Source organism: Uloborus diversus, chromosome 3 (genome assembly GCF_026930045.1).
Source record: "Uloborus diversus isolate 005 chromosome 3, Udiv.v.3.1, whole genome shotgun sequence".
NCBI classification, from domain to species: domain Eukaryota; kingdom Metazoa; phylum Arthropoda; class Arachnida; order Araneae; family Uloboridae; genus Uloborus; species Uloborus diversus.
In genome coordinates this window covers 197260989-197285136 of record NC_072733.1, presented here as the reverse complement: position 1 = coordinate 197285136, position 24148 = coordinate 197260989, and the positions used below count along the sequence as shown (strand labels likewise).

At 32.8% G+C, this 24148-nt stretch overlaps 1 protein-coding gene across 1 annotated transcript in view; it reads right to left on the bottom strand.

Annotated features, from left to right (window-relative positions):
- LOC129218507 (putative defense protein 3) overlaps nt 1-23405 on the bottom strand; it is an 84158-nt gene extending 60753 nt beyond the window's left edge. The window contains exon 1 of the mRNA XM_054852796.1: nt 23303-23405. Coding sequence (XP_054708771.1) covers nt 23303-23304 — 2 coding nt within the window. The 5' untranslated portion in view covers nt 23305-23405. The remainder of the gene's footprint in view (nt 1-23302) is intronic.
- Between the last annotated feature and the right edge of the window lie 743 nt (nt 23406-24148).

Genomic DNA, 24148 nt, shown 5'->3' with positions numbered 1-24148 from the left:
AGACACAAACACACATGCCTACACCCACATACACATACCCCTACACACAAACACACATACCCCCCACACACAAACACACACGCCTACATACACACACTCGTGATTGCGAAAAACATAATTTGAATTAAAGATGTCAAAATCAAAATTAATTTTTCTTTTTTAAATTTTTATTTTTACAAAATAAAGTCAATAAAGCTTTGTGTAAAATTAGAACTCTGGATGGGGTAGGGAAATAATCTCTTGAATGCATACATGCCAAAACACGGGTCATATATAGCGTGTTTGATCTCCTCACAACCTGTGTGAATCGTGTTTTGGTACATATACCCTCCTCTAGTACCTACCTCCAGCTACCAGTACCAGTTTGTTTGGTACTCTTGGCTTCCTGAGAGGTTTTCCACCTCCAGCTCAGTCACTTCCTATGCCGGGCTGATGAGTGCTAATAAGCACGAAACTGCAGTCCTCGGCTGGAATGACTGAGCTGGCGGTGTATTTCATTTATTTCTGCCTTTGCCCTGGCTATAGGGCGGTAACTTACTGAAAAAAATTCAACTGCATCACTTTCTTTATTAGAGCTTTAAATGTGTGATCTTTTTCTGAGCACCTTGTATGTAAAGATTCTAAAAATGTAACTTAAAAGGGAAACATTTTATTGCTTTATTAGGGTGATTTATGCGAGTCTTTCATTTTGATAAAATATATCTCTATGATTTTTATTTTCAAATAGAGTACAAAAGAATACCGTGCTGGGATCTATTAGAAAAAAACTACTTTCTGGAGAGGTTTTTTTTTTTTTTTTTTTGATTAAAAATACTTTTTGGAGGGTTTTTTTGAGCAAAAATATCTACAGGAGGGTTTTTTTTTGATCAAAATACCTTCTGGTGGGGAGTTGATCTAAAATACCTTTTGGAGGGTTTTTTTTTTAAAATCAAAAATGCCTTCTGAAAGGGTTATTTTGATCAGAACAGCCCTTTCATATGCATGAACTATTGTATTAGAATTTGCATTTATGTTAAAACCAATGCCTCTGGGGGGTGTTTTCACCCCCCCCCCCCTTCGCTGTGAGACAGACTTGAGGGTATATGTACCAATTATCACACACATCTTGAAGAAGAATATGCAACTTACAGGAAACCACCAGATGGCGCGTGTGGTACGTCACAGTGACGAGAGTGTAAGAGAGGGGTATATAAGGAAAGGTGGCAAAAAAATTGTTCACAAGCGCTTTAACAGCCTTTCAGTGCAATAACCGCATAGTTATGGCACAAGGGAATGAGTGTGCGGATTCCTTAGCAAAAGAAGGCAGAAACATTGGCAAACCTTGCACCACCATCACGCTAGCAGACTCAAATGCTGTCGCAAAACATAGACTTCTGCCACATACCTTTAAGAAGCTCCTCATCACCGACTTTGATTGCCCCAGAATCCTAACATCTACAATTGCAAGATTAAGAACAAACCACTATAAAGGGATGAAAATTCTTCCCGACAAAACGAGAACTTATATTCCCTGCAAGAACTGCACCGATGTCCAACTGACTCCGGATCACATTCTTGAGTGCCCGGCCCTTATCCCACATGTTCTGCAGCTGGGTATGGTGCCACTTGCTTCAGAACTTCGAGAGGTCCTCTACAGCACAGATGCGTTGCAGCTAGTGGACGCAGTCTTGAAGACACACGGAGCCATTTAATTGTCCATGGACACGACAAAGAAAAAAAAAAAAGGAAGCTTTTTGGAAGATTTTTCACGTGGTAGAATTATCAGACGACTGGAATGTGGACGTATCTAGCTGGAAGTATCCGAGGAACTTGGAATCGCCAAGAGTTTCATCTCCAGGCTTTGGAAATGATTCCAAGACGATGGTAATGTGAGTCGATGGTATAGGTCGCCCCCGAGTTACAACGCCGAATGAGGACCGGTATTTTGCAGTTAATGCCAAAAGAAACAGACGGAACACAAACATAAGACTTGTCTCGTTAGCTTTCTTCAGCTACCGGTACGACGGTTTAAGGCAGATCGTGTACAGACGTTTAGGGCACATTGATTTATATACTCGTAGGCATGTCAGATGTGTTCCACTTACCGCAACGCATTGTCGTCTGCGATTTGTCTGGAGTAAAGAGCATGCTTTGTGGACACCGCAACAGTGGTTTTGTGTGATGTTTTCCGACGAGGGCAGGTTTAGTTTGCAGTCTGATTCTCGCCGGACTTTTATATGGAGAGCGCCAGGTACCCGTTACTACCAAGAGAACAACATTGAACGACACCGTTACGGTGGTGCAGGATGGCTCATTTGAGGAGGAATTATTCTTGGTTCCAGAACTGACCTGCATGTTCAGAGTGTAACGATGACAGGCTACATCTATCGGGATGTCATTCTGGAACAACATGCACGTTTGTTTCGGGGCGCCATGGGTGCTGAATTTCTGTTTATGGATGACAACACCCGTCCCAGTCGTGCAAACATTGTAGACGAATGCCTTCAATCGAAGGATATCACCCGAATGGATAGGCCGCATAATCACCTTACTTGAATCCAATAGAGCATTTGTGGGACGTGCTTGGCCGACGAATTGCAGCCCTTTAACCCCCTCTCACATGTTTTCCGGAACTTCGGAGGGCATTGCTTGATGAATGGTGTAATATTCCCCAAGACTACATTGATAATTTGGTATTCAGCATGTCTAGGAGTTGTAAGGCCTGTATTGTATCGTCCGGGAGACATACTCCGTATAAACCATGTTATACTGTTTTTTGTAAATAGGTTCTTTTTTGAAATTTGCTCCGGGGAGTAAAGATCACAATTTTTATTAATTATGTCAAACATATAGCATCTTTTTTGCTCTTTACATTTTGTTTATTTATTAAACTTTATAAATAAGTAAAATTTGTTTTGCTTCTGTCTTTTTCTTTGCCTGAACTTCATTATCCTTAATTTATGGACATGAGTGTATTTTGTGATTTCACGAAATAATTGCTGACTTTGAACATGTTTATTAAATGTAATGTGATTTTGAACCCATTTATTCCCATTTTTATTCCCATTCATTGCCTAAAATAGTAAAAAAAAAATAAGTAATTAAATTCTCAATAATAGTGTGTTAACTTTACAAGTTAAAAAATCCTTGAATTTGAACCATTGGGAAACCATTAACTTGTTTCTACTTCTATGTCCGTATTATTTTGCCATGTCAGTAAATTAGATGCACAAAGCTTAACATAAGAAAAAAAATCCAACAGATAACTAATAGCATGTGTAATATGCACGCTGATTTTTCAAATAGCTTAACTATAATGTTTATAACTACGTTCATCAAAAAGCTACACTTTTTGAAATGTACTGACGATATCATTGTGTTTTTGATTTTTTTTTTAAATGTATGCCTTTCTACAGTGACGCTTTATTGATTTCAAAAAACTAATCGAGGAAAAATTAACAAATTAGTAGTCAAAAGAAACAAATATTCAAAGAAAAGCAAAAGTATTTAATGAACACAATAGCAAATGATAAAAATTAATGATAGCATTATTTCTTTTTAAGCTTGCTTATGGAATACATGTATTGAAAAAACTCCTAATCAACATTATTCTTATTCATAAAAATAAAATGTGATTACTGATTTGTATAATTCTCATAATAACTGCGCTTATAGGAGTTGGAAAACACGCACACACAAACACTTCCCCAAAATAAACAGAGACAATGATATATTGAGAAGTTTATGCATGTAAACATAATCGAGTGCTAGCTAAGGTGAATATTTCATTCACATCACAGTAAGCTGAAAGTATGACTTCCTGGGCAACTTTAGAGGTAGTAGAAATGCAGCAAAAAACGTTTTTACTTCTAAAACAAATTTTGTTAATTCATTCGTAACATGGGTTGCTAGTAAAAAGTTTGTTTAGTGTTTCAAAAGACAATGTTTGTCCATCTTTGGTTAGCGAGGATAATAACAAAGGGACTAATTTAGTACCAAAAACTAAAATTCTTTAACTTATTCTTCGCTTGGACCCTCAGCAACTACTTATTTGGTGCTGCGAAAATAATAATAATAATAATAAAATATAAACTACACGGATCGCGTTATTTCTGCCAAAAAAAAAATCGCTTCGATTTTTTTGTGGTTGGGAAAGTTAGTTTATTCATCAAAAACTTGAAAGTCTCAAAATAAAGTCTTGTTAAAATGCTCAAAGTATTGAGACCTACTGACACTTCGATCTGTGACCTTATTCGTTATTGCTTAATAAATATTGAACATGAGAACCTGCAGGCTCATGGAATGAGAAATCTTACGTCCTAACTGGGTTTGATGTTACTATCGAAGAAATTAGAACGTCTAGAGGCCGAGAGGGTTAGAATTCGTTCTTGAACAAGATCAAAGTTTTTATCAATGAAGTTAAAAAGGTGAAAGTGAAAGTAGCGCGTGGCAACACACAAAGACCAGAAACCCCCTCCAGCAGGTCTCACGAAGTTGCTTTCTTTCTATTTTTCCTTCTTTTTTCATTTGAAAATATTTTCCCGCTGTAATATTCAATACAGCGTAAGAAATGAAAATAGATCTTTGTTTGGCTGCAAATAGAAATAGACTAATTTTGAAATGAAGGAAATGGCTTATTGAGTTTGAATTTTTTCCACTGTTTTAGTTGATCTTTTTTTTTTTTTTTTTCATGTCTCATTCTAAGATGTGCGATTAAAATTGCCTAACACACGATTTAGAAATTTCTAATTTTTTCCCTGATCTCAGACAGCACCTATATTTATGAAAATAATGCCAGTTTGTTTTTATTGGTTTTCATTTACAATCTTGGATCAGGGCTTCAAAATTATGAAAAGAAAGTTTGCTTCATCTTCATTGCTTTGCAAAAAAGATTTAACATTTGTAATGAAAAGCTTGCATTGATATTTTTATTAGTTTAAGATTATGTTTAGGTTTAAATTCATCATTGATATAAAAATGAGAAACTTGATGGAGGTATATGCTAAAAAGATACTCTCATTTTTTCTCGCAGTTCCATTTTCTTGTGCATGCTATTCTGACACACTAGCAAATTTTTGTAGCCAACTTGTTCCTTATTAACTTTAGATATATTCAAGTGTAGAGTCGACAACCTTACCATCCAAGAAAGTGGGCTGTATGTGTATAATCCGGAAAACGAAACAGCTATTGAACAAAATTGACATTTGGATTTGCAAGGGCTGGTTGGCTGTAGTCAAGACAAGCTTTACGAGAGAATATCTCATCAAAACAAAAATCACAAATTGAAATCTACAGATGAAGGTACCCAACAGTTAACTCGACAAAAGGTAGATCTAGCATCTCAATCAAAATTATCAGGGTGCATTTCAAATATTCAGTACAAAAAAAAAAAAAAATGAAGTCTTGTGAGATTCATAGTTATCTGATCAAGGAAGTGGCCTGCTGAGTGTAAAGATTAAAAAAAAAAAAAAAAAAAAAAAACTAAATAAATAAATGAAAACTAAATAAATAGTTTTTTAAATAAAATAAAATTGTGTTTAAAATAGAATAATACATTACAATAATTAAAACAATCAGAATAAAAACTCCATGAAGTTGTGAAAGAGCGTCGAAGATGCAGTTCAAACATTAGTCAGAATAACTAGTACATGCAAAAAATTTGCATGCAAAAAAAAAAAAAAAAAAAAAAAAAAAATTAATTTGAATTTTGTCATCTTGAATTCAAATTATGTTTTTCGCAATCACGAGTGTGTGTGTATATGTAAGCGTGTGTGTTTGTGTGTGGGGGTATGTGTGTGTGTAGGCATGTGTGTTTGTGTCTGTGTGCAGGCATGAGTGTCTGGGTAGTTGTGTGTATGTGTGTAGGTGTGTGTAGGGGGTATGTGTATGTGTGTAGGCATATGTGTTTGTGTCTGTGTGCAGGCATGAGTGTGTGGGTAGTTGTGTGTATGTGAGTGTGTAGGTGTGTTTGTGTATGTGTGTAGGTGTATGTTTGCATGTGTAGGTGTATATATGTATATGTGTGTAGGTGCGTGTATGTATACGTGTAAGTTTAGGATATTGACGAAACCTGGAGACTGCTTTCGCTAGAGGTGCAGCATCGTGAGGACCCGGTCGACGGTGATGCTGTGGAGGGTGCTGGTGGGAAAAATCAAAGGAACGTCAAAAACAGTCAAATGAAAGCAATAAGCAATCGTGATTGCTCAAAAAAAAAAAAAACGCGAGAGCAAATTAAATTTTTCAGCGTCGAAATTGAGTTGTTCTGGGTATGATGAGGAAAAGAAGTTCATTGGAATGCAGTTTAATTCTTTTTAAACTGAAGGAGATCGCTAAACGGTGCCACATACCAGGGATTGTTTGCAACGTAAAAGGAAGATTCGAATGGATCATGTTCATGTAGATAAAATGGTTAAACTTGAATACTTCTGAAAATTAACTGTAAATGTCGGTACATTTAATTAGTCTGCAGTATGTAAACGTACAGTAACTAAACTTCTGAAAAAATAAATAAATAAATAAAAAATAAATGGACTAGCGCATAATGAAATCTTTTAAATAGTTATGTAATATGGAAAGCAATGCAATTTTAATTCAACAATTTTATGTTTCACAATAGTTAACCATAACTAATTTGCTTTCATATTCGTATTTTAATTTGTTCCTGTTACTTCCTCTTTCAAATGTGAAATTAAATTTGCACAAGAGAAATGTTTCGGAGAATAGAATAATTTAAATTCTAGCCTTGCATAAATAGATAATCAGTTTGTTATGGCATAGATGATAATAACAAGCAGAACGAACACAATGCTAGTATCGAAACATTTCCTCTATTTTAAAATTGCGTCATTTTTACTTCTTACTAAAAATGTAATAAAATTGAAATCGCGGTAGCAAGATAGTAATATTTAATTAATATCTTGCTCGTGCAAAACATATCAATAAATCAACGACGGAAGATACTAATTATTGATTAGAGGGATTTCAGGGCCGGAAAATATTAATATATGTTTCAAAATATTATTTTGTTTAACAGATGTAACTTTTCAGATGAGTGATACTGATAAAAGTAATGTTTTACGTAATTTGTTTTTAAAATATAAGAGTTAGCTTCCATGAACATAGTTTTTAGCTCTGGTTAAGTATATGGGTCATTCTCCAGAAAATGTAACTTTTGAACGCAATTTTTTTTCAATTTCGAAACCTTTTTGTTTTCATTTTTTCCGTTCTAATAAAAGTGTTACCTACTAGAAGTAACCATAAACAATGGCCCAGCTACGTTCCAATTATTTTACTCATAAATAAAAAAAATAATAAAAAAATGCCTTAGTCGTAGAAAAAAAATATAAATAAATAAAAACTTTTAATGTTTAAAAATCGAGGCCAATTTAATATCAAAGTAGTAATTTTGTTAATTGTGCAAAAGATCAGCTATTTTAATGACTAGTGGGAATATAATATTAAGGTCTTTTTAATTAAAATACGGCTTAATTAGTAGTTTCAAATGTATGTTAAAAATAGTATTTAGTAAATTTAAGGATACACTGGCAATTTTTAATTTTGGTAGAATTCCTATTATTGATGTGTATTTATCCTCCATCATTTATTTTCACCTCAGAAATAAGGACATTGATAAGGTCTGTCACGGAGGTGAGGTGAGATTCTCGGAGGTGAGCAATTTTACATTAATATAGGACTAATGGATACATTTTTCAAGGAAATATTTTTTTTTTCTTCTTTGCTACTATTCTGCACATGTTAAGTATATCAAAATATATTTTTTTTACATTAATTTACATCCCTGAAATTCAAGTTAACGGAGATCAGAAGTCAGAATAACCATACTATGTTTTTGAAGCAAAATCTGTATTTTTGCTTTTCGGCAAAAGTCTCACAACTTCAACTATGGCTGAAAATAAACAAGGGGGCTCCCTTGTATCATGGAAAATAAAATTTGATGTCATTACTGCCACGTGTTAACGAGGAATGGCATTTACTGTTTAGGTAATGGAGGTGAGAATTTATTGTGTGACATGGACTTCTTGTACTACTAAAACACAATATTGAAAAATTAAATATACCTAAACAATTAGTATTTGAGACACTTGTGAAAGGAAAAATCGATAAATAGGTATATACTATTAATTAAACAAGTTATTAAGCAACATAAACAGTCACACAAGGTGTGTGACATGCCACGGAGGTGAGAATTCACATGTTGTGAACCAAAAATATACTTAAATTATTATTAAAAAATTGTTGGCAGGTTTAAATAGATATATTTTTGATGAAATTAAAAATCATTGTTAAATGAATTGTTCCATAAAGTTTTTACTGTAAAAGTCGAAATGTTACACTTTTTGAAGAATGACCCATCTGTGAGAAGTAGGTATTTGGTAATTAATTAAAACAACAATAAATATTATTTTTATAACTTGAAAACTCGTGTGATAAAAATACCGCATTACTTGGTAAAATTGAGATTGAAAGAAACGAGTTGAAATCCTCCTCGGGTCTGAAAAATCTAGAACTACTACTGAATGCTAGAACTTCATGTAAAAACTTTCATTCAATTTGGAGTTTAAAATAACCAAGCTGCGTGGAGACTTGCCAACGAGGAAACACAACAACTTTCAACTAGCTTTTTGTTTTCTTTCTTATTTTTCGACTTGTCTCTTCTTTACTTATTCAATCTATGGCAGCGCTTTGCTGGAAACTAATATTGTTGATCATCTTGAAGCTTTTGCCTGCTGTTTCCAGAGTTATTTGACACCAGTGGTACCTGCACGGCTTTGCTCGTAGTAGAAAATTAAAAGGTCTTTTGGTTCGCCTGTATATTTACAAATAATGTATGATACATTTCTCGCCAATTGGCTTGCCCATTGGTAATTTACTCTTCCATCTTATGATAATTTTACTCGGGAAAATGTTCTTAAAATTGGAATAGAAAAAGAACAAAATCGAATTTTCAAAAAATCTCTTCGAGGTGCACACTCCCATGCTACAAACTAACTTTGTGCCAAATTTCATGAAAATCGGCCGAACGGTCTAGGTATGCGTGTCACAGAGGTCCAGACACAGAGACATCTAGAAAGAGAGCCATTGAAATTTTAAGTGGGTTACTTTAAGGCGCAATATTCTCTTTTGTGAGGGAGGGAGGGGGAATCTCGTTTTTAAGGGATCTCGGTGATTTTTCCGGGGCACTTCTGTTAAGTGCACAACCTTTTGACAGAGCTGAGAAACATATAACGTAATCTTTGTTACAGCATAATTTACTCAAAGTAGTTTTCGCTATGCAAAAATTGAAACTAGCATAGACCTACATTTTAAACATTAGTTTGAAATTTTGTATATTCCTTAAAACTACTGTCAATTTACTTCTCTTTTTTGTATTTTTATGTAATTCAAATGTAAATAAATAAATTAATTAAAAAAATGCTTTGTAATTCTTAACCGAAAAAATTAGATTACTGAGAAATGTTACTTATTTCGCATGAAATCTGCTAAATCAAAACTGGTTGTCTTTATATTAGCATTATTAATGTACATCTAAGTAAAAAAGAAAATACGATGTTGTTTACTTTAACTCAAATATTATGACTTGTGAAAACAGATGTTCATCATTGCTTTTCGGAAATCAAAATAGTTATTAATATGCTCCATAATTTATAAAGAGAGCGACACAAATATCTTGAATAGAGACTTTATTTCCCATCAAGACATCTAACAAATCAAGAGAAATGCGGGGAAAAGAGAGAAGGAAAAAAAAAACTTTTTCTGAAAGTAACCGTCAGTTGCAAAGTTTAAAAAAAAAATAAATGAGAAAATCATCGAAACATGTGGTGGCATATTATAAATTAGTCTTACATAAAATGAATGTCTTCCCATGAACTAATATATCTTCGTGTTATGTGCCATCGTTTTTAAGCAGGTGATGCTCTTTTTTTCGAGTTTCAAACCTGTCTTTTTCAGAGTATACAGCGATAAATTATTGACTTGAGTCTTAAATCTTCATTTTCATGATGCTTAAATTCTCTGTTCAAATGTATACCTAATATGTCACTGTTAAAAGTTATAACATTTCCCTACACTGTTAAAAATTCAGGAAGATTTTCTGGTAATTGTTACTGTAAAATGGCGGACTTAACGCATCGCTGATTTTTACGGTAATTTATACCGGATAAATAAGCGATCCCAGCGCCAATTGGTTGTTGTGGCCTACCGAGGACACCGTAAAATTTTACAGTAACATTTGATTTTTACGGTAATAGTTACTGGCAACATGAATGCCAGTAATAATTACCGTAAATTTTCCGTAAATTTTTTAACAGTGTAGAAGCTTCATGGATGTACTGAATTGTTGAAAATGCAATTAAAATTCCAACATAATTTAGAAGTTATGTTGGAATTTAAAAAAAAAAATGTTTTTACTTTTATCGTTTTTGAAGAATTCCTGAAAAAAAGAAAAAAAAAAAAAAGCAGAGATGGATGCACGTAATGGAGTTCTGTTCATATAGCCAATTGTTAATTAAGAAATATGAACTTTTTTTACAATTGCTAATTGCATGAAAATTATCGTATTTTGGATACCGTTTTTTGGTAGTTTGGAAGTACCGTAAATGATTTTTGGAAAGAGGAGGCATAAAAAATTGAACGATGAGATTAATTGATTATGCTTATGATAAAAATCAATATTTCAATACAGGAAATTCTATTACCATAGTCTAGTTATAATTTGTGTGAAAAACTGCTATCTTTTTATTCCTGAGGTCTATACATGTGCGAACTACTCTTCTTTACCTCAAAAAAATCTAAATCGATAATTTTCAGGGGATTTTGATCTCACTTCTATAAAATTGAATGATGCTGATATTAGTAGAAACCAACAAGCAGAATGGAACAGGGGAGAGTGCTGTCCCACCCCCCACCATCGGGGCTAAGAAAAAAAGCCCTGTATGAACTCCTGAGCATCACAGGACCTTTGTGTCAAGTTTGGCGCAAATTCAGCGTAAACTGGATTTGTATAAGGAAACTCCATATGGAGGGGAGGGGGGTTCCCCGTAGCAGGAGGAACACTTCTCTATGTGAATTCTTGAGCCTCAAAGGACCTTTCTGCCAAGTTTGGTAAAATTCTGACCTAAACTGTGGATCGTAAGGAACAGACACACACACAAATCAACTTCCATTTTTAAATAGGGGAAAAGGGGGCACATGTGAACATTTTTTTTTTCATTTCTTACTTTCTCAGAGAATATTTTCCATTTCTCACAGAAAAAGGGTCCCCATGATTGAAGGGTCCCCAAGGAAAGACTATTCTTTTCTTTGTGCCATGGATTTTTTTTCAGATTAAAAAAAAATATTTCTATACTTTATGGAATTTTAAAAAAATGTCTTCAATTGTTCACATGTGCCCCTATAGGGGGGGGGGAGAGGGCAGATGTGAACAAGCTTGGGGCACATGTGAACACGATTCAAAAATGCAGGGCGAGCATCATATTTCAACGAAAAACTCGTTATAATGAAGCATATACTTATATACTAATTACATTCAAGGGTTTGTATCCTGTACTATGTCACTTTGAATTCTACAGTAGTTGCCATTAAGAAAATATTTTTTCTGAATCATAGAACTCTGTTAACTGTCAAATTTTCAAGTTTCATAGCATATGTTCTAATCAATGGATCGACAAGAAAAAATCTTATAGGACTAAACAATAAAAATAATATTTTATTATGCAAAGTATGTTTTTGTCATATTGTGCGCTTAAGCTTCATACAGAATATGATGCTGAATTTTAAAATTTTTCTAAACTTCAGTTTTTATTTAAAGAAATATATTTTGTCTTTATTTTCTTTGCTAATATTATGTACCACTAAATTTTTAGCAACTATTTAGTAATTAACGAATTAAAAAATAATAAAATAAATAATTAGCAATTATGTAATAATTATTAACAATAAATTTACCAACTGATTGCAGCAAAATAATAATTATAAATCTCTACATCTCTTTTAACACTTACAATAAGCCTACACTAATATTTATATTTGCGGAGAGGATATGGGAACTGCTCACGTGAGCCCCTACATGTTGCGTTCATAAGTGTCCCGGCATATACCTTAAAACTAATTTTCAAAAATAACGAATTCTAAATTTAATTACAAAATTTTTTAACATTGTCATAAATTTACATGAGTGTCTGTATAATGGTTTGCAATAATTAAATTTAGCTTATTAATTAGTTAAAAATATGTTTTTACACGAAGAAGACCGTGATAAAAGTACATCAGCATCTGCTAAAACCAAGAAGCTGTCACCACAGGAACATAAACTGGCTCCTTGCTCTGAAAATTTGCTTAAAAAGTAAAACTAGTACTGCAATTACTTGAGAATTTTTAAAGGTTTTTTGCTTGACGTAATCCTAGTAAAACATATCATGCTCACATGTGCCCCCTTTCCCTATATATTTATAGATTATATTTCTACAGTTTTCACAGACAACAAATGTAACTATAGTTAAATGTTTATTTCATGAAATGACTGTATATCAATATGAATGTTAAACTCATGTTAAAAAACAAGAGTAATCAAATACATTTCTTAAAATAATGGATTTTTCGGTTATATATGTTAAATATACTATGTTAACAATTGACAGATTTCTTAATGCAGTTAGAATTTCTTCTGACTGAATATTAAGGTAAATTAATAATGGAACTATATTAATGAAAACATGTTTTAGTTCTACTATTCCGTTGAATGTGTTTCTTACAGACAATAAATATTAATTACCATACATAAAATACATCGATAGTCCGTCATTCCATCCGTTGGATGGAATGACTACAACAAATATTAATTACCTACATAAAAAAAAATTACACCGCCAAGCTTAGTCATTTATGGTGTATTTACGGTGTATTTTATGTATTTCTGCCTTAGGACGCAAACTTACTGCAAAATTAATTACCACATTGTCAGAAGTAATCGTCTTTTAATATATGCTAAACTTCATTTCTTGAAATAATTGCAATGACAGAAAGATTTTATAAATCTGAGTTAATTTGATGGTGTATAAGAAATGTGTAGCATTTTTGTTTTTGTTCACTGAAAATTCATATTTTGTGGGACTTAAGCACATGCTCAAATAGTCTTGCATAAACGTAACACCGAGCTGTTCTAAAAACACTAATGCGTTTCATATTCTTTTGTTAAAAACGCAAATAGCTTGAAATTAACCCCAGTAAACGGCAGACAGTAACCTTTCAATTTCGTGATTTTTAGAGCAGGCAGTTTAATCGTAAGCAGACATACCAGCGAGTGGCTTTCTGACTCGCTGCCTCTAGTGTACCAAAATAACCATTGCAGCTTTATGAGCTCAGAGGTGTGTGTACCTAAAAAAAAAAAAAAAAATCTCGTCAGTCTATTCTGTATCTGAACAGGGTTGCTTCCGCTGCTAAGTGTTTAGCTCGTCACAGAATTGGATTCATTCCAAACTGTTCATCCAGGGTTGGATCCCGCATTCCAAGCAGCAAGCATTGCCACTTCAGCATCTTCGCTGTCTTCAGATTCATTCTTTGGTGGGTAATTCGGCAGGCATTACGCAGTTCAGTATCCAAGGACACAAAAACGGAATTTCAAAGTGTCAAACTTCTTTATTTTCGGGAAAACAATGCCATGTGTCTAGTTCAAAACAAAAAATCTAAATATTATCGGATCAGAAATGTTTACATTTGAAATCTAGGAGTATTTTGTTGAAGTAATTATACAGCATCATGCATTCCATGCTTTTATGAATGTGGCAAAAAATGTTGGATTTGTGTCATGTGGTAACTGGAATTCCATTACGTTGTTCTGCGAATGGCTGTGGTATTGTAATCAATTTTTAAGATAAAAATATTGATGCGTCACAGCAATTGCAAATGAGGCAGCAAATGAGATTTAATCCATGCCCTTTATTTTTCACGCCGGGATAAAAAATGGTTTATGTAAAAGAAGTTTTCTGGGAAAACAAAGATAATAGATGTTTAGGAATTTTTTGCGTCAATAATAATGTTTTAAGAAGCATTTTGTTAATTTATAGAGCATGAAAAACTATTTTTCAAAACATCAATTTTTACTTGGAAATTCAGACATCGGACGATATTATTCAGTTAATAGGATATTCTTAGTTCAAATACGAACAATATTTTAAGAAAGTTGAGATTATCAGTTTTTTCTCAACTGGTTTACATATTTACATAAATATTGATTTAATAGTTATAAGAATCGTTGCTATTCTGAAAATCTGAAAATGAACAAGAAATGTACTTCCATTGGAGAATTTCGAAATGTTATATCCAAATATGAAGACAACGTATATGCATGAATATTCCACATGAACGTTTCCGCACATTGTCTGCATACAAGGGTGTGTGCCGTACCTTGACTAATTATGAGCCATACCTTTACTAACTGTTGAGATATGCGCCCTACCTTAGCAGTTAGAGATATCGAACATACCACAAATCTATTACTTTACTACGAGGTTTAGATTACTTTCCATAATTTCCATTTTTATAATTTTTATAGTACTTCACAGCAAAAGTCTTCAATAATCTCATAATCAAAATGTTTCTTAGTTGCTTCAAGGTACAGAATATATATAAATGCACCCTTATTATTCAAAAGAAAAAAGCAACTTTTTCTTTTTTTTACCATTTGAAGGCGCAAGGGCACAGAGGCTTCGTCGGAAGCCTCTCAGAGCTGTATACATATATTTTTTTAAACAACTAATAAAGCCACTACGTCGGTTGGCTAAAAAGAAAGGGGGCCAGGTAACCTCAAACAAAACCACTATACCTCAAAGGGCTAAACACATTTTCCAAGTTTTTTACGCCATTTAGTATAACCGATCGTGACAACAGGCGAAGCATGCTAGAATTATTCCCCAAGTATAAAAACGAGGATTCCAGTAACACAATATGCATGGTTGGGAAACATATTGCGAAAGAACACCGAAGAAACAATGCTTAACCTCCATTATGCTATAAATAGTCACATTTTGGGCAAGAGCTTTCTTTTATAGGAATTAATGACCATAATTATATTTTGCTTTGTTTTGAAGATTTCCGTAAATAAGTGGTTTTCATCCTTTTGTCAGTGACCTATTTATTGTTAGAAACGGAAGAAAAAAGGGTTCCTTGAAGCGCATGGCATTGTGTTTAGTCAAATTTCGGTGACTTTGAAGTGAAATATTTTTTAAGTCCACATTTTTCAGAAAGTATTCAATTATTCTTCGTTCATATCATTACCGCGGACTCAATCGAGATGTTTTTAAAAATTAAATCAAAATCAAGACAATAAGTTCACGCTGCGCTCAATCCCCAAACAATTATTTTAAGGAACAACTTTTGTATTGGATATGTTGGGGAACTATTAACCTTATTAATGTTAACATTTTGAGCTTATCGCTTTTTTTTTGCGAGATCATCAAGTGTTATTTATTCATCAAATCTAACATAGCTACAACGTGCTTTACTTTAATCACCTTGTTTGTTGGCAATTTTCATTTGAGGCAACTACTTAAAGTTCCTTCAAGTTTCATCGTCTTTTGGGTCACCGCTCCTCTTTTAAGAGTGAAAGCTCGTTATTGTTTCAGAGTAACTAAACGAGAGGGGAAGGACTACAATCTCTTTTATTGAGAGGGATAAATTGTTTTGACTAATCAATTTACATTCTAAGCCCTTTATCCTGCCTTTTTAGGCTATTGCTAGTCGTTTTATAGCGAGTTGAACGTATCAACAAGAAATTGACCTTCGTCCGCCCGCAGTTTGGTAAACTAAATATTTAATCCCCCTTCTCAACAAATTAAACATATTAGTTCTCATGTTTAAAGAGGAAACTTCGTTCTACGCAATTTTGTTTACTATTGCTCATTTTTCTTTATACGAGTGGGATCCAAGTGCGGATCCAGGTTCTGTTTTTGGAAGGGGTCATTTAAGGACGGGAGGGGGGGGGGAAGGATAAGTCTCCTTCTTTTTTGTTTTTTTGCTTTATATGGGGGTTTTGGGGTGAATTTTTTTAAACGCAAATCCACAAAGCGTCAAAACGTAATTTTACGCTATCTTTGGTCGGTTTAGGGGTCATGACCCTAATGACCCCTCCCCTCTCTCTGTATCCGAGCATGGTGCGATCTTCGTGACGTAGAAACTTTACTTCTTAGAAGTTAAAAGTAGCAGTGTAACCTTTGTTTTCGAGCAAATTTTGTGCGTTTACACTTTCCTTAGTAAAATATAAATATTTAATTCCCGGATACAAATAATCTACTTTCGTTATCTCGTCTTTGAGAAAAGGAGAACATTATTCCCTTAAATCTGTAAGAATATGTCGTTGTTAACTCTCATTTGTTTAGTAGAATGCATTTATCTACCGTTTGCACAAATGAGACATTTTTACGCGTATATTTGCATTTTATTCTCAGAATTTCAAACTTTGACTTTTAATTGCGTTATATTCGATTATAAGGAACCATTATGTGTCATAATGTAAAACATCAACTTTCTAAAAAAATATGTGTTTGAAAAATATTGATTTGTTCGTGTTGCTGGTGTGACCGTACGGTCACGATCGCGACGCCTACAAGTCATTATTTTTTAAATTCAAGACAACTTTTAGAAAGTTGATACACCATAGTAGGGTACATAATGTTCCGCAATATTCGAAAAAACCAATTTAAAGCCATAGTTTAAATTCCAATAATCAAGTGCAAACATATACATAAAAATGTCTCAACCGTGAAAATGGATTGAGCAAGAAGTGGGGAGGGCATTATCAACTTCAACCCACAAAAGCAATAATGACAGAAAGTCTTAATTTTAACTTTAATTATATGAAGGAGTTTTGAAATTGAAGTTATTTTTATATAAAGCCTCCCAGCCGCAATTTGAACAATTGACTTTTTTTCACTTGATTCAAAGGATAATTATTAATGTGCACCATATGTACCAATAAAAGAGAAATTACTTTTCTCGTGCTGTGTTCATTAGTGTGAACCGGAAAATAATTATAAAAGATAGAGCGTTTTTATTTTTATAAAACTACCCTATTATTACGATGTGCATTACAAAATAAGCTGTAACTTGACAAAATCTAATGATAGCTTTCTTGTTGCGAAGGAAGTTTGGACACTAAATGAATCAAGCCATATATTTTTTTTTCCATCTCGATTTTTGCGCTCCAGTTAGAAAAGCCATGCATTTTCACTGCGGTACATTGAAATGCAACGCCCTTTTCCTCCGATCCATTAATTAGCATTTGCTAATAACGTCCTTGAAGATTCCGAACCGAATTCAAACAAAAAGCCTATATTATCATTACTAATCTATCCATTCTCCGGTACGATATGCACTCAAGGTTTTTTGATAACTTCCGGCTTTGCAGGAAAGTTAGATCGAGTTTGCGCGTATGTTTTATGGGAGTTAAAAAATAACCACAAGGATAGATGTCTGTTCAGATATTTAGCATTGGAGATCTAACAACTCTTCCTTTTGCCGGAAGGAATTAAAATGTAAACAACACGCTATTCACACCTTGAACAATACGAGTAAGGCTCGAGCTTTCATTCATTTTAAATTGATTTTAAATATGCTCGAAATTTTATTTCATCACGTCCTTGAAACAGAATCAGGTTAACTAATACGGAGATAATTTTCTGAAAAAACATGCAATGTAATCCCATAAACGTTTCCATGTTTTTGCATTTTCTTGCAAATGCTGAAAGAGATTAAAAATAAATAAAACGACACTTCCAGTAGTTGTTTTATCATATCTGCGATCAAGTACACACTTGAATGACTGTTCAAGGACAGAAATAGCATTAACCTCTTCGTTTGTAGTTATTCATTTTGGTCCCAGCTTAATCAAAATCCTAAGTCTTTTAGAGGAAAACCACGTTTAATGATCATGAGTTATATAGAAGTGATTTAGTATTCGCGCAATTGTTTTAGTAACTACTTGTTGACAAGACCCTTACTCCAGCTGAAATGTCTTAAGAACTATTGAGCTTAAGTGACATGTTTTACTCACACTTTCATTTTGTTACCAAATTTTTCAATTTACATGAACTGCTAAACTTGAGTAAAATGTTTCATTAAAATTTACATTAAGTTACATAAGTTTTAAACTTATATAAATGGTTGAGCTTACGTAAAATGTTTTAATATAACTTACATAAAATTACCAAACCTTTAAATATCGATTGAGGCAGTGAGAAGCTAAGGGATGTAAGTGGATATTTTCAAGTTTTACGTAAAACGCGTTTAAAGATAACGTCCTAGGTAGGTTTTCATTTTTTTTTCTAAATCATACTGTACAGCAGCACTTACCAGGGCTACTAGTACCATCTCTTGCCCCTGGACATAGGAGAGGTTCCCCTACTATTTGTACTGGTTATCTCCAATTTTGCCACTTACATCATTTTGCTTCTCACTGGCTCAATTGTTTAACTTTACGGTTTGTTTGTATCTAATCTAAGGTCACTATATTAGGAGAGTCGACTCATCCGGTAGTTTGGTAACAAAAAACGAGTGACGGTAGAAGTAAACTCTGTACTAAAAAAGTGTTGCAGAAAACTAATAGCATTCTCAATCCGTTTGCAAAAACGAGACTTTTTTACTCATATATTTGCACTTCATTCCTTGAATTTTAAACTTTGGCTTTTAATTGTGATACATTCGAGTATGAGAAATAAGCATTTTTGAGGTGTTAACGCCCCTCCCCCAAGTTGCTGCAGCGATAGAAAACTATAGTAAGCTGAAAAATAATGGTTTAAAGGTAGGATTGAGCAATTTATTAGAAAGCAGTGATCCACCAAATATTGATTTAACGACACATCTGTGAGTCTCGATCTACATGTTTAGAACAGGTTTAGGACAGCTATTCTATAACTTTCCACCACAAAGCCGAAAATTTAAGTTATTCAAATTTTTCGTTCAATTCGCATCGCAAAATTCATAATTGTAATCAGCTTCTTAGTAGTTCAAGTTTTTACCAGCGCAAAATTCACAACATAATCCCAAATAAGATTTTCAGTCTTAGGTCATTTGACCATAAACACGATTTAAAAATATGTAATTAAAATATGGGATGATATAAAATAAAAAATATGAATAGATTGTAAAATTATGGCAGAAAAAAAAGAATTATGAAGCGGCTAAACAGTACGTTACAGGTAAAGCAAATATCAATAAACAACCTCACAATTCTAAGCATTTCAAAATGCTGTAAAATTAATAAAAAACCAATCAAAAAGCTATGAAACCTTGACTACATTTTTTTTTGTCGTATCCGAGAGTTTTTTTTTTTTTTTTTGTCGCTATCCGAAATTTTTTTTTATTTTTTAAATTTTCTTTTTTGTCGGAATGTGGAATTTAGATTAAACAAAAGGAAATGCGAGAAAGTGATTTTTATAGCATTTGTATGATGAACTTTTACTGTGAAAAATGACATTAATACCGTTTATTAGATTGAATGTGATTTTACATAGTGGGAAAAACATTTCACAATTGAATTACAAGCCTCCCTCGTATAACACGGTACTTGTACAACACGGTTTCGATATTACACGGTACCAAAGTTGCGATTATTGTAACACGCTTTAAATATTGCACGGTACAAAGCTAGAATTTAATACTACACGGTTTTGATAAAACATGAATTTTAAAAGATGGAATTTCATTTTTGTTTAATACACTGTTAATAAATGTATGATAATAACTGTATTAAGTTTTGAATTGTTTTTATGAGACTTTTTGCGAAAAATTGCCTTTCTCTGGATCGAAAGTTTAATTTCCACGTATAATAGGGAAGACCGGGGTTAGTTGTTACACGTGGTAAGTTGTTACATTCAAATTTAAAATTAACCACCAGTCGAAACTGACTTTCCCTGCAGTAGATGATAGCACTTATCCATCTGCATTCCCTGACGGTCTCTGGAGTGCTTGCAGTCAGTAGTAGGGAGAGTGCTCAAGAAAAACGGTTTTTTGAGTCTGGAAGTAATTTTTCTCTCCGCTGTTATTTTTCTATTTGTGACGAAGCCGTTGCAGATAACGGATTGATTTCTATACCACGTGAAAGCCTGCATTTTCAGGTAAGTCGGTAAGTGATAACATATTTTAAAGTTTTATACAAAGATATAATACCAGTAATATGCGCCAAGATTTGAAGTAGCGTATTATGGGGCAAGTTGTTTCAGTTTTGTTGGGGTTAGTTGTTACCAGTAACAACTTGCCCCATGCAAGTTTTAGTTTCATATTATGCATTCTCTTTAAAGGTGATGTGGCGGGAGATTTTAAAAACAAGACGGACAGGGGCAAAACACCTAAAGAAACATACCTGGAGGTGAAGCGTGGGTAAAGAAGTAATGGCAGGTAGTTCATTACGAAAAGCAGCCAATCAATACGAAACACATTTCATGACAATACAGCGATTCTGCAGTAAGATGAAAAATGGTGAAAAGTAGTATTTCTGCTCTGTTTCATTGCATGATTTAATTCATGTAAAACACTGTAGCTGGATGACGATATTAATAATAATAATAATAATTCTGATCTCTTTCATTGTATGACTTAATTTATTGTTAATATGTATGATTGAATAAATAATAATTACAACAATGAAAATAATAATAAATAATGTATAAATTCGAATGTAAGTTTTTCTCCAACGCTGCAGAAAGTGCAGAAGTGAAGACGGTTCGCCAGCGGAAACCATAGGTCAGCGCCACTTTAACAGATACACCAGTAAAAAATGTTTTGTAAGCCGAAGCTGGGAAACAGAAATCTGTGAAAAGGAAATTGTATCTAACAGAGAAGAAATCAACAGACACAAAGACAAAAAAAAAAAAAAGAGCAAAAAGGTGCGTCCAAACAGTGCGTTCTTTGGATGAATATGATAAAACTGGTTCTGCATAGAGTGCGCTAAACCGTACCCAGAATCGAAAAAAAATAAAAAAATAAATGAATAAATGGCTTGAATGTCGTAATTGTGACGAATGGGCACATGACTGATGCGCTAAGTTGGATAAATTATCTGCTTGTAAAAATCGTCATCCGGAAAATGATTATGATGATGATAGTTTATCAAAATAAGTCATTACTGAAGTAAATCTGTAAAGCCAAAAATTTTTGATTTTTAACGTGGTTAAGAATTTTCAAAATTGTAACAGAATAAACCACAAAATGTGTAAGATTCATTTTATTACTTATATATATATCTCATGTAACCACTAACCCCATATAGTGTAACAACATGCCCCGTGGTGGGGTAAGTTGTTACAATGTACATGTATTCAAAAAACTTGAAATATTTTGAAGTGGTGGCTTCTAATCATTTTTTTAAAAATATGTTATGAATGTTAAACAATCTAGATGCATTTTAAAGTTTCACACTTGTAAATGCTTAAAATAGTTTAGCGTAGAAAAAATATTGAAAAAAATTGTAACAACTAATCCCGGTCTCCCCTACCAACTTTTAACTACTTTATTTTTCTCATCAGTGTTCTAAAAACAAAAAGATGAAAGTTATTTTGGTTCAAATGCATTGTAAGAAAATAACATTAGAATGAAACATAAGCTAAATTTGGCAAACGATAAATAAAAAATGAAATGAATAGAAACATTCTATTTATTTTATTTCATATTTTGTTTCGTTGTTGCTGCTCACACGAATTTTATTGCAACATAGAAAAGATCAGATTTTTTTTTCTGATAGAATGTGTTTTGTTTTTAGTAACAAAAGTAGATAAAAGTTTTTCTTGTAGTGCATAATAGTTTTAATTTGAGGTATGTACAATAAACTAATTGTTTTGTAATAATTGGTTTGTAATAACACAAATCAAACGAATAATACCCCTTTTCAGAGCAGAATATAGCAGGAGTTAAAATATTAGTTCAATGCGCCAAAGAAACATATGAGTTGTTTAGGAACTCTCTTCTCACTTCTGTCCTGAGAAAACACTTTCTTCTATGGTCTTCTTCGGGAGAGAAGCTGGGAGTACTAATAAGTCGATAATGTTCTTTACAATTCTAGTGCTCTCTTGGTTGACAACTTCGTTGCGTATGAGGAAATTCATTTCAAAAACAATACCGAAAACATAAAATAAACGAATACCCCTTTTTAGAGTAGAATATAATTTAAGCTTAAATTTTTTAGACATTTCAATACGCCCAAGAAACATCTGAGCTGTTTAGAAGCTTATCTCATTTCCGTTTTGAGAAAACACTTCCTTCTCTGGTCTTCTTCGGGAGAGAAACTAGGGGTACTTTTAATTCTATTATGGTCCCTACAACTCTGGTGTTCCCTTTATTGACATCTTCACTGCGTGTAGGAAAAGTCTTTTCGCAAATAACATTAAAAGCATAAAATAATCAAATATTTCTTTTTTTGAGCAGAATAAAACATGATTTTAAATTTTAGGCAGTTTAATGAGACAAAAAAAAAAAAAAAAAAAAACACACATTGAACTGTTAATGAGCTAATCTTATTTTATTCCAGAGGAAATACCTTCTCTTTTGTACTTTAAACAAATATGGTTGAAATAATTTTATAAATCAATGTCCCAAAACAGTTTTCTTTGAACTTTGGTTCATTTAATGATGCTTATTATTTTTTTTTTATTTAATGACAATGTAATGAAACACTTCTTTCCCCCAAACCTTTATACTTGTTTTCAAAAGTATTCATTCACCGATTCTTCGTTTCCCTTTTTGCTTTATAAGTCAAGATACAAACGTTATTCTAATAACAATCATATATGGCAGGAAACAATGATGCATACTGTATTAAATGCGGTCCTTACGTTTCAAATCATACAGTAAATTTATAATTCATATTTTCTGTCGACCCGGTTTAATTTTGAAGTAATTTTAAAAGTTTAAATTAAAAAAAAAGTATGAAATCTCATTCAATGCGTAAAGAAATTATCGCTTGATGTGAATTTTTCAGTGGATAAATGCTTTTTTAAAATGTTTTAACCAATAAAAAAATTTCAGTGTTAAATATCAGCTAAAATAAACAATTTAACAAACATTTTTTTAATTAAAAAGTTCAAACTAATTTGGAAAATTAAATAAATAAATTAATAATAATATATAAAAGTATCTATATATATTTAAATAAATTATTTATAAACATGTATTGAAAAAACAATATTTATATACATCTATTATGAAAATTTATTAACAACAATTTGAGGAAACGAACTACAGATGTATGCATATACATTAAAGGAACAAAAATAATCACTAAGATACGCAGAAGAACGGGAATTCGAAGAAAATTACTTACATTTTTCAGAGGAGAAAAATAAACGGAAGAGTTCGGAGGATTCTTGAAATCAAATTGATGCTGTGACCAAATGAGATAGCTGCTATATACCTGAGAAGCTAACGTCAAGGACCTGTTATTACCGATTCTCTTAAACCGGTTTCACTTTAGTGTATCCTGCATTTGGTTTTATTTTTCGCTTATTGCTACTGCTCGTTTTGGGGACATTTTATGAAACAAAATCTTGCAATGAAATCAAGTCGAGCGGAAAACGTTTTCATTCGGGCTATTTGCAAACAGTTATTTAAAACGCAACTGTAATAGAAACCGTAAATCTCCTTTTTTATTCTTTCCTTTTAGTCAGGAAAAAAAAACTATTTTTTTTTAAAATAAATTTACTTTTCAGTCCTAATAAAGGGCTCGGAGATTCAGAGTACCATTTAATAGCATTAAATGCTACTAAACTTTTCAAGATGAAAGCCTGATTAACGTGGATAAAAAAACCTGGAACGGTCCTTTGAATTTGCTCTTTAACTAATCAAGAAAAATTTTAGGTGTTATTCAATTACGTAATAACAATTCGTGTTTTAGTTAAGCTTCAGGTCATGCATTTCTGCAGATACAATGAATCAAAACTTCTGTAGTAGCCAGTGAAAAAAGAAAATGATGGGGGGGGGGGGAACATATAATAGGACTACCATATGTTTTTTTTCAACAACTTTTCGCTTACGCTTCGGGATTAAAACTTTGTGGATCCACGAAAAAAAAAAATAAAATAAAAAAATTAAAAAAACACGCTTTAGTAGCAAAATGAACTAAAAAGTTAAAAATAATCTTTGGATGACAAGTATTTAAAGTAATTGACCA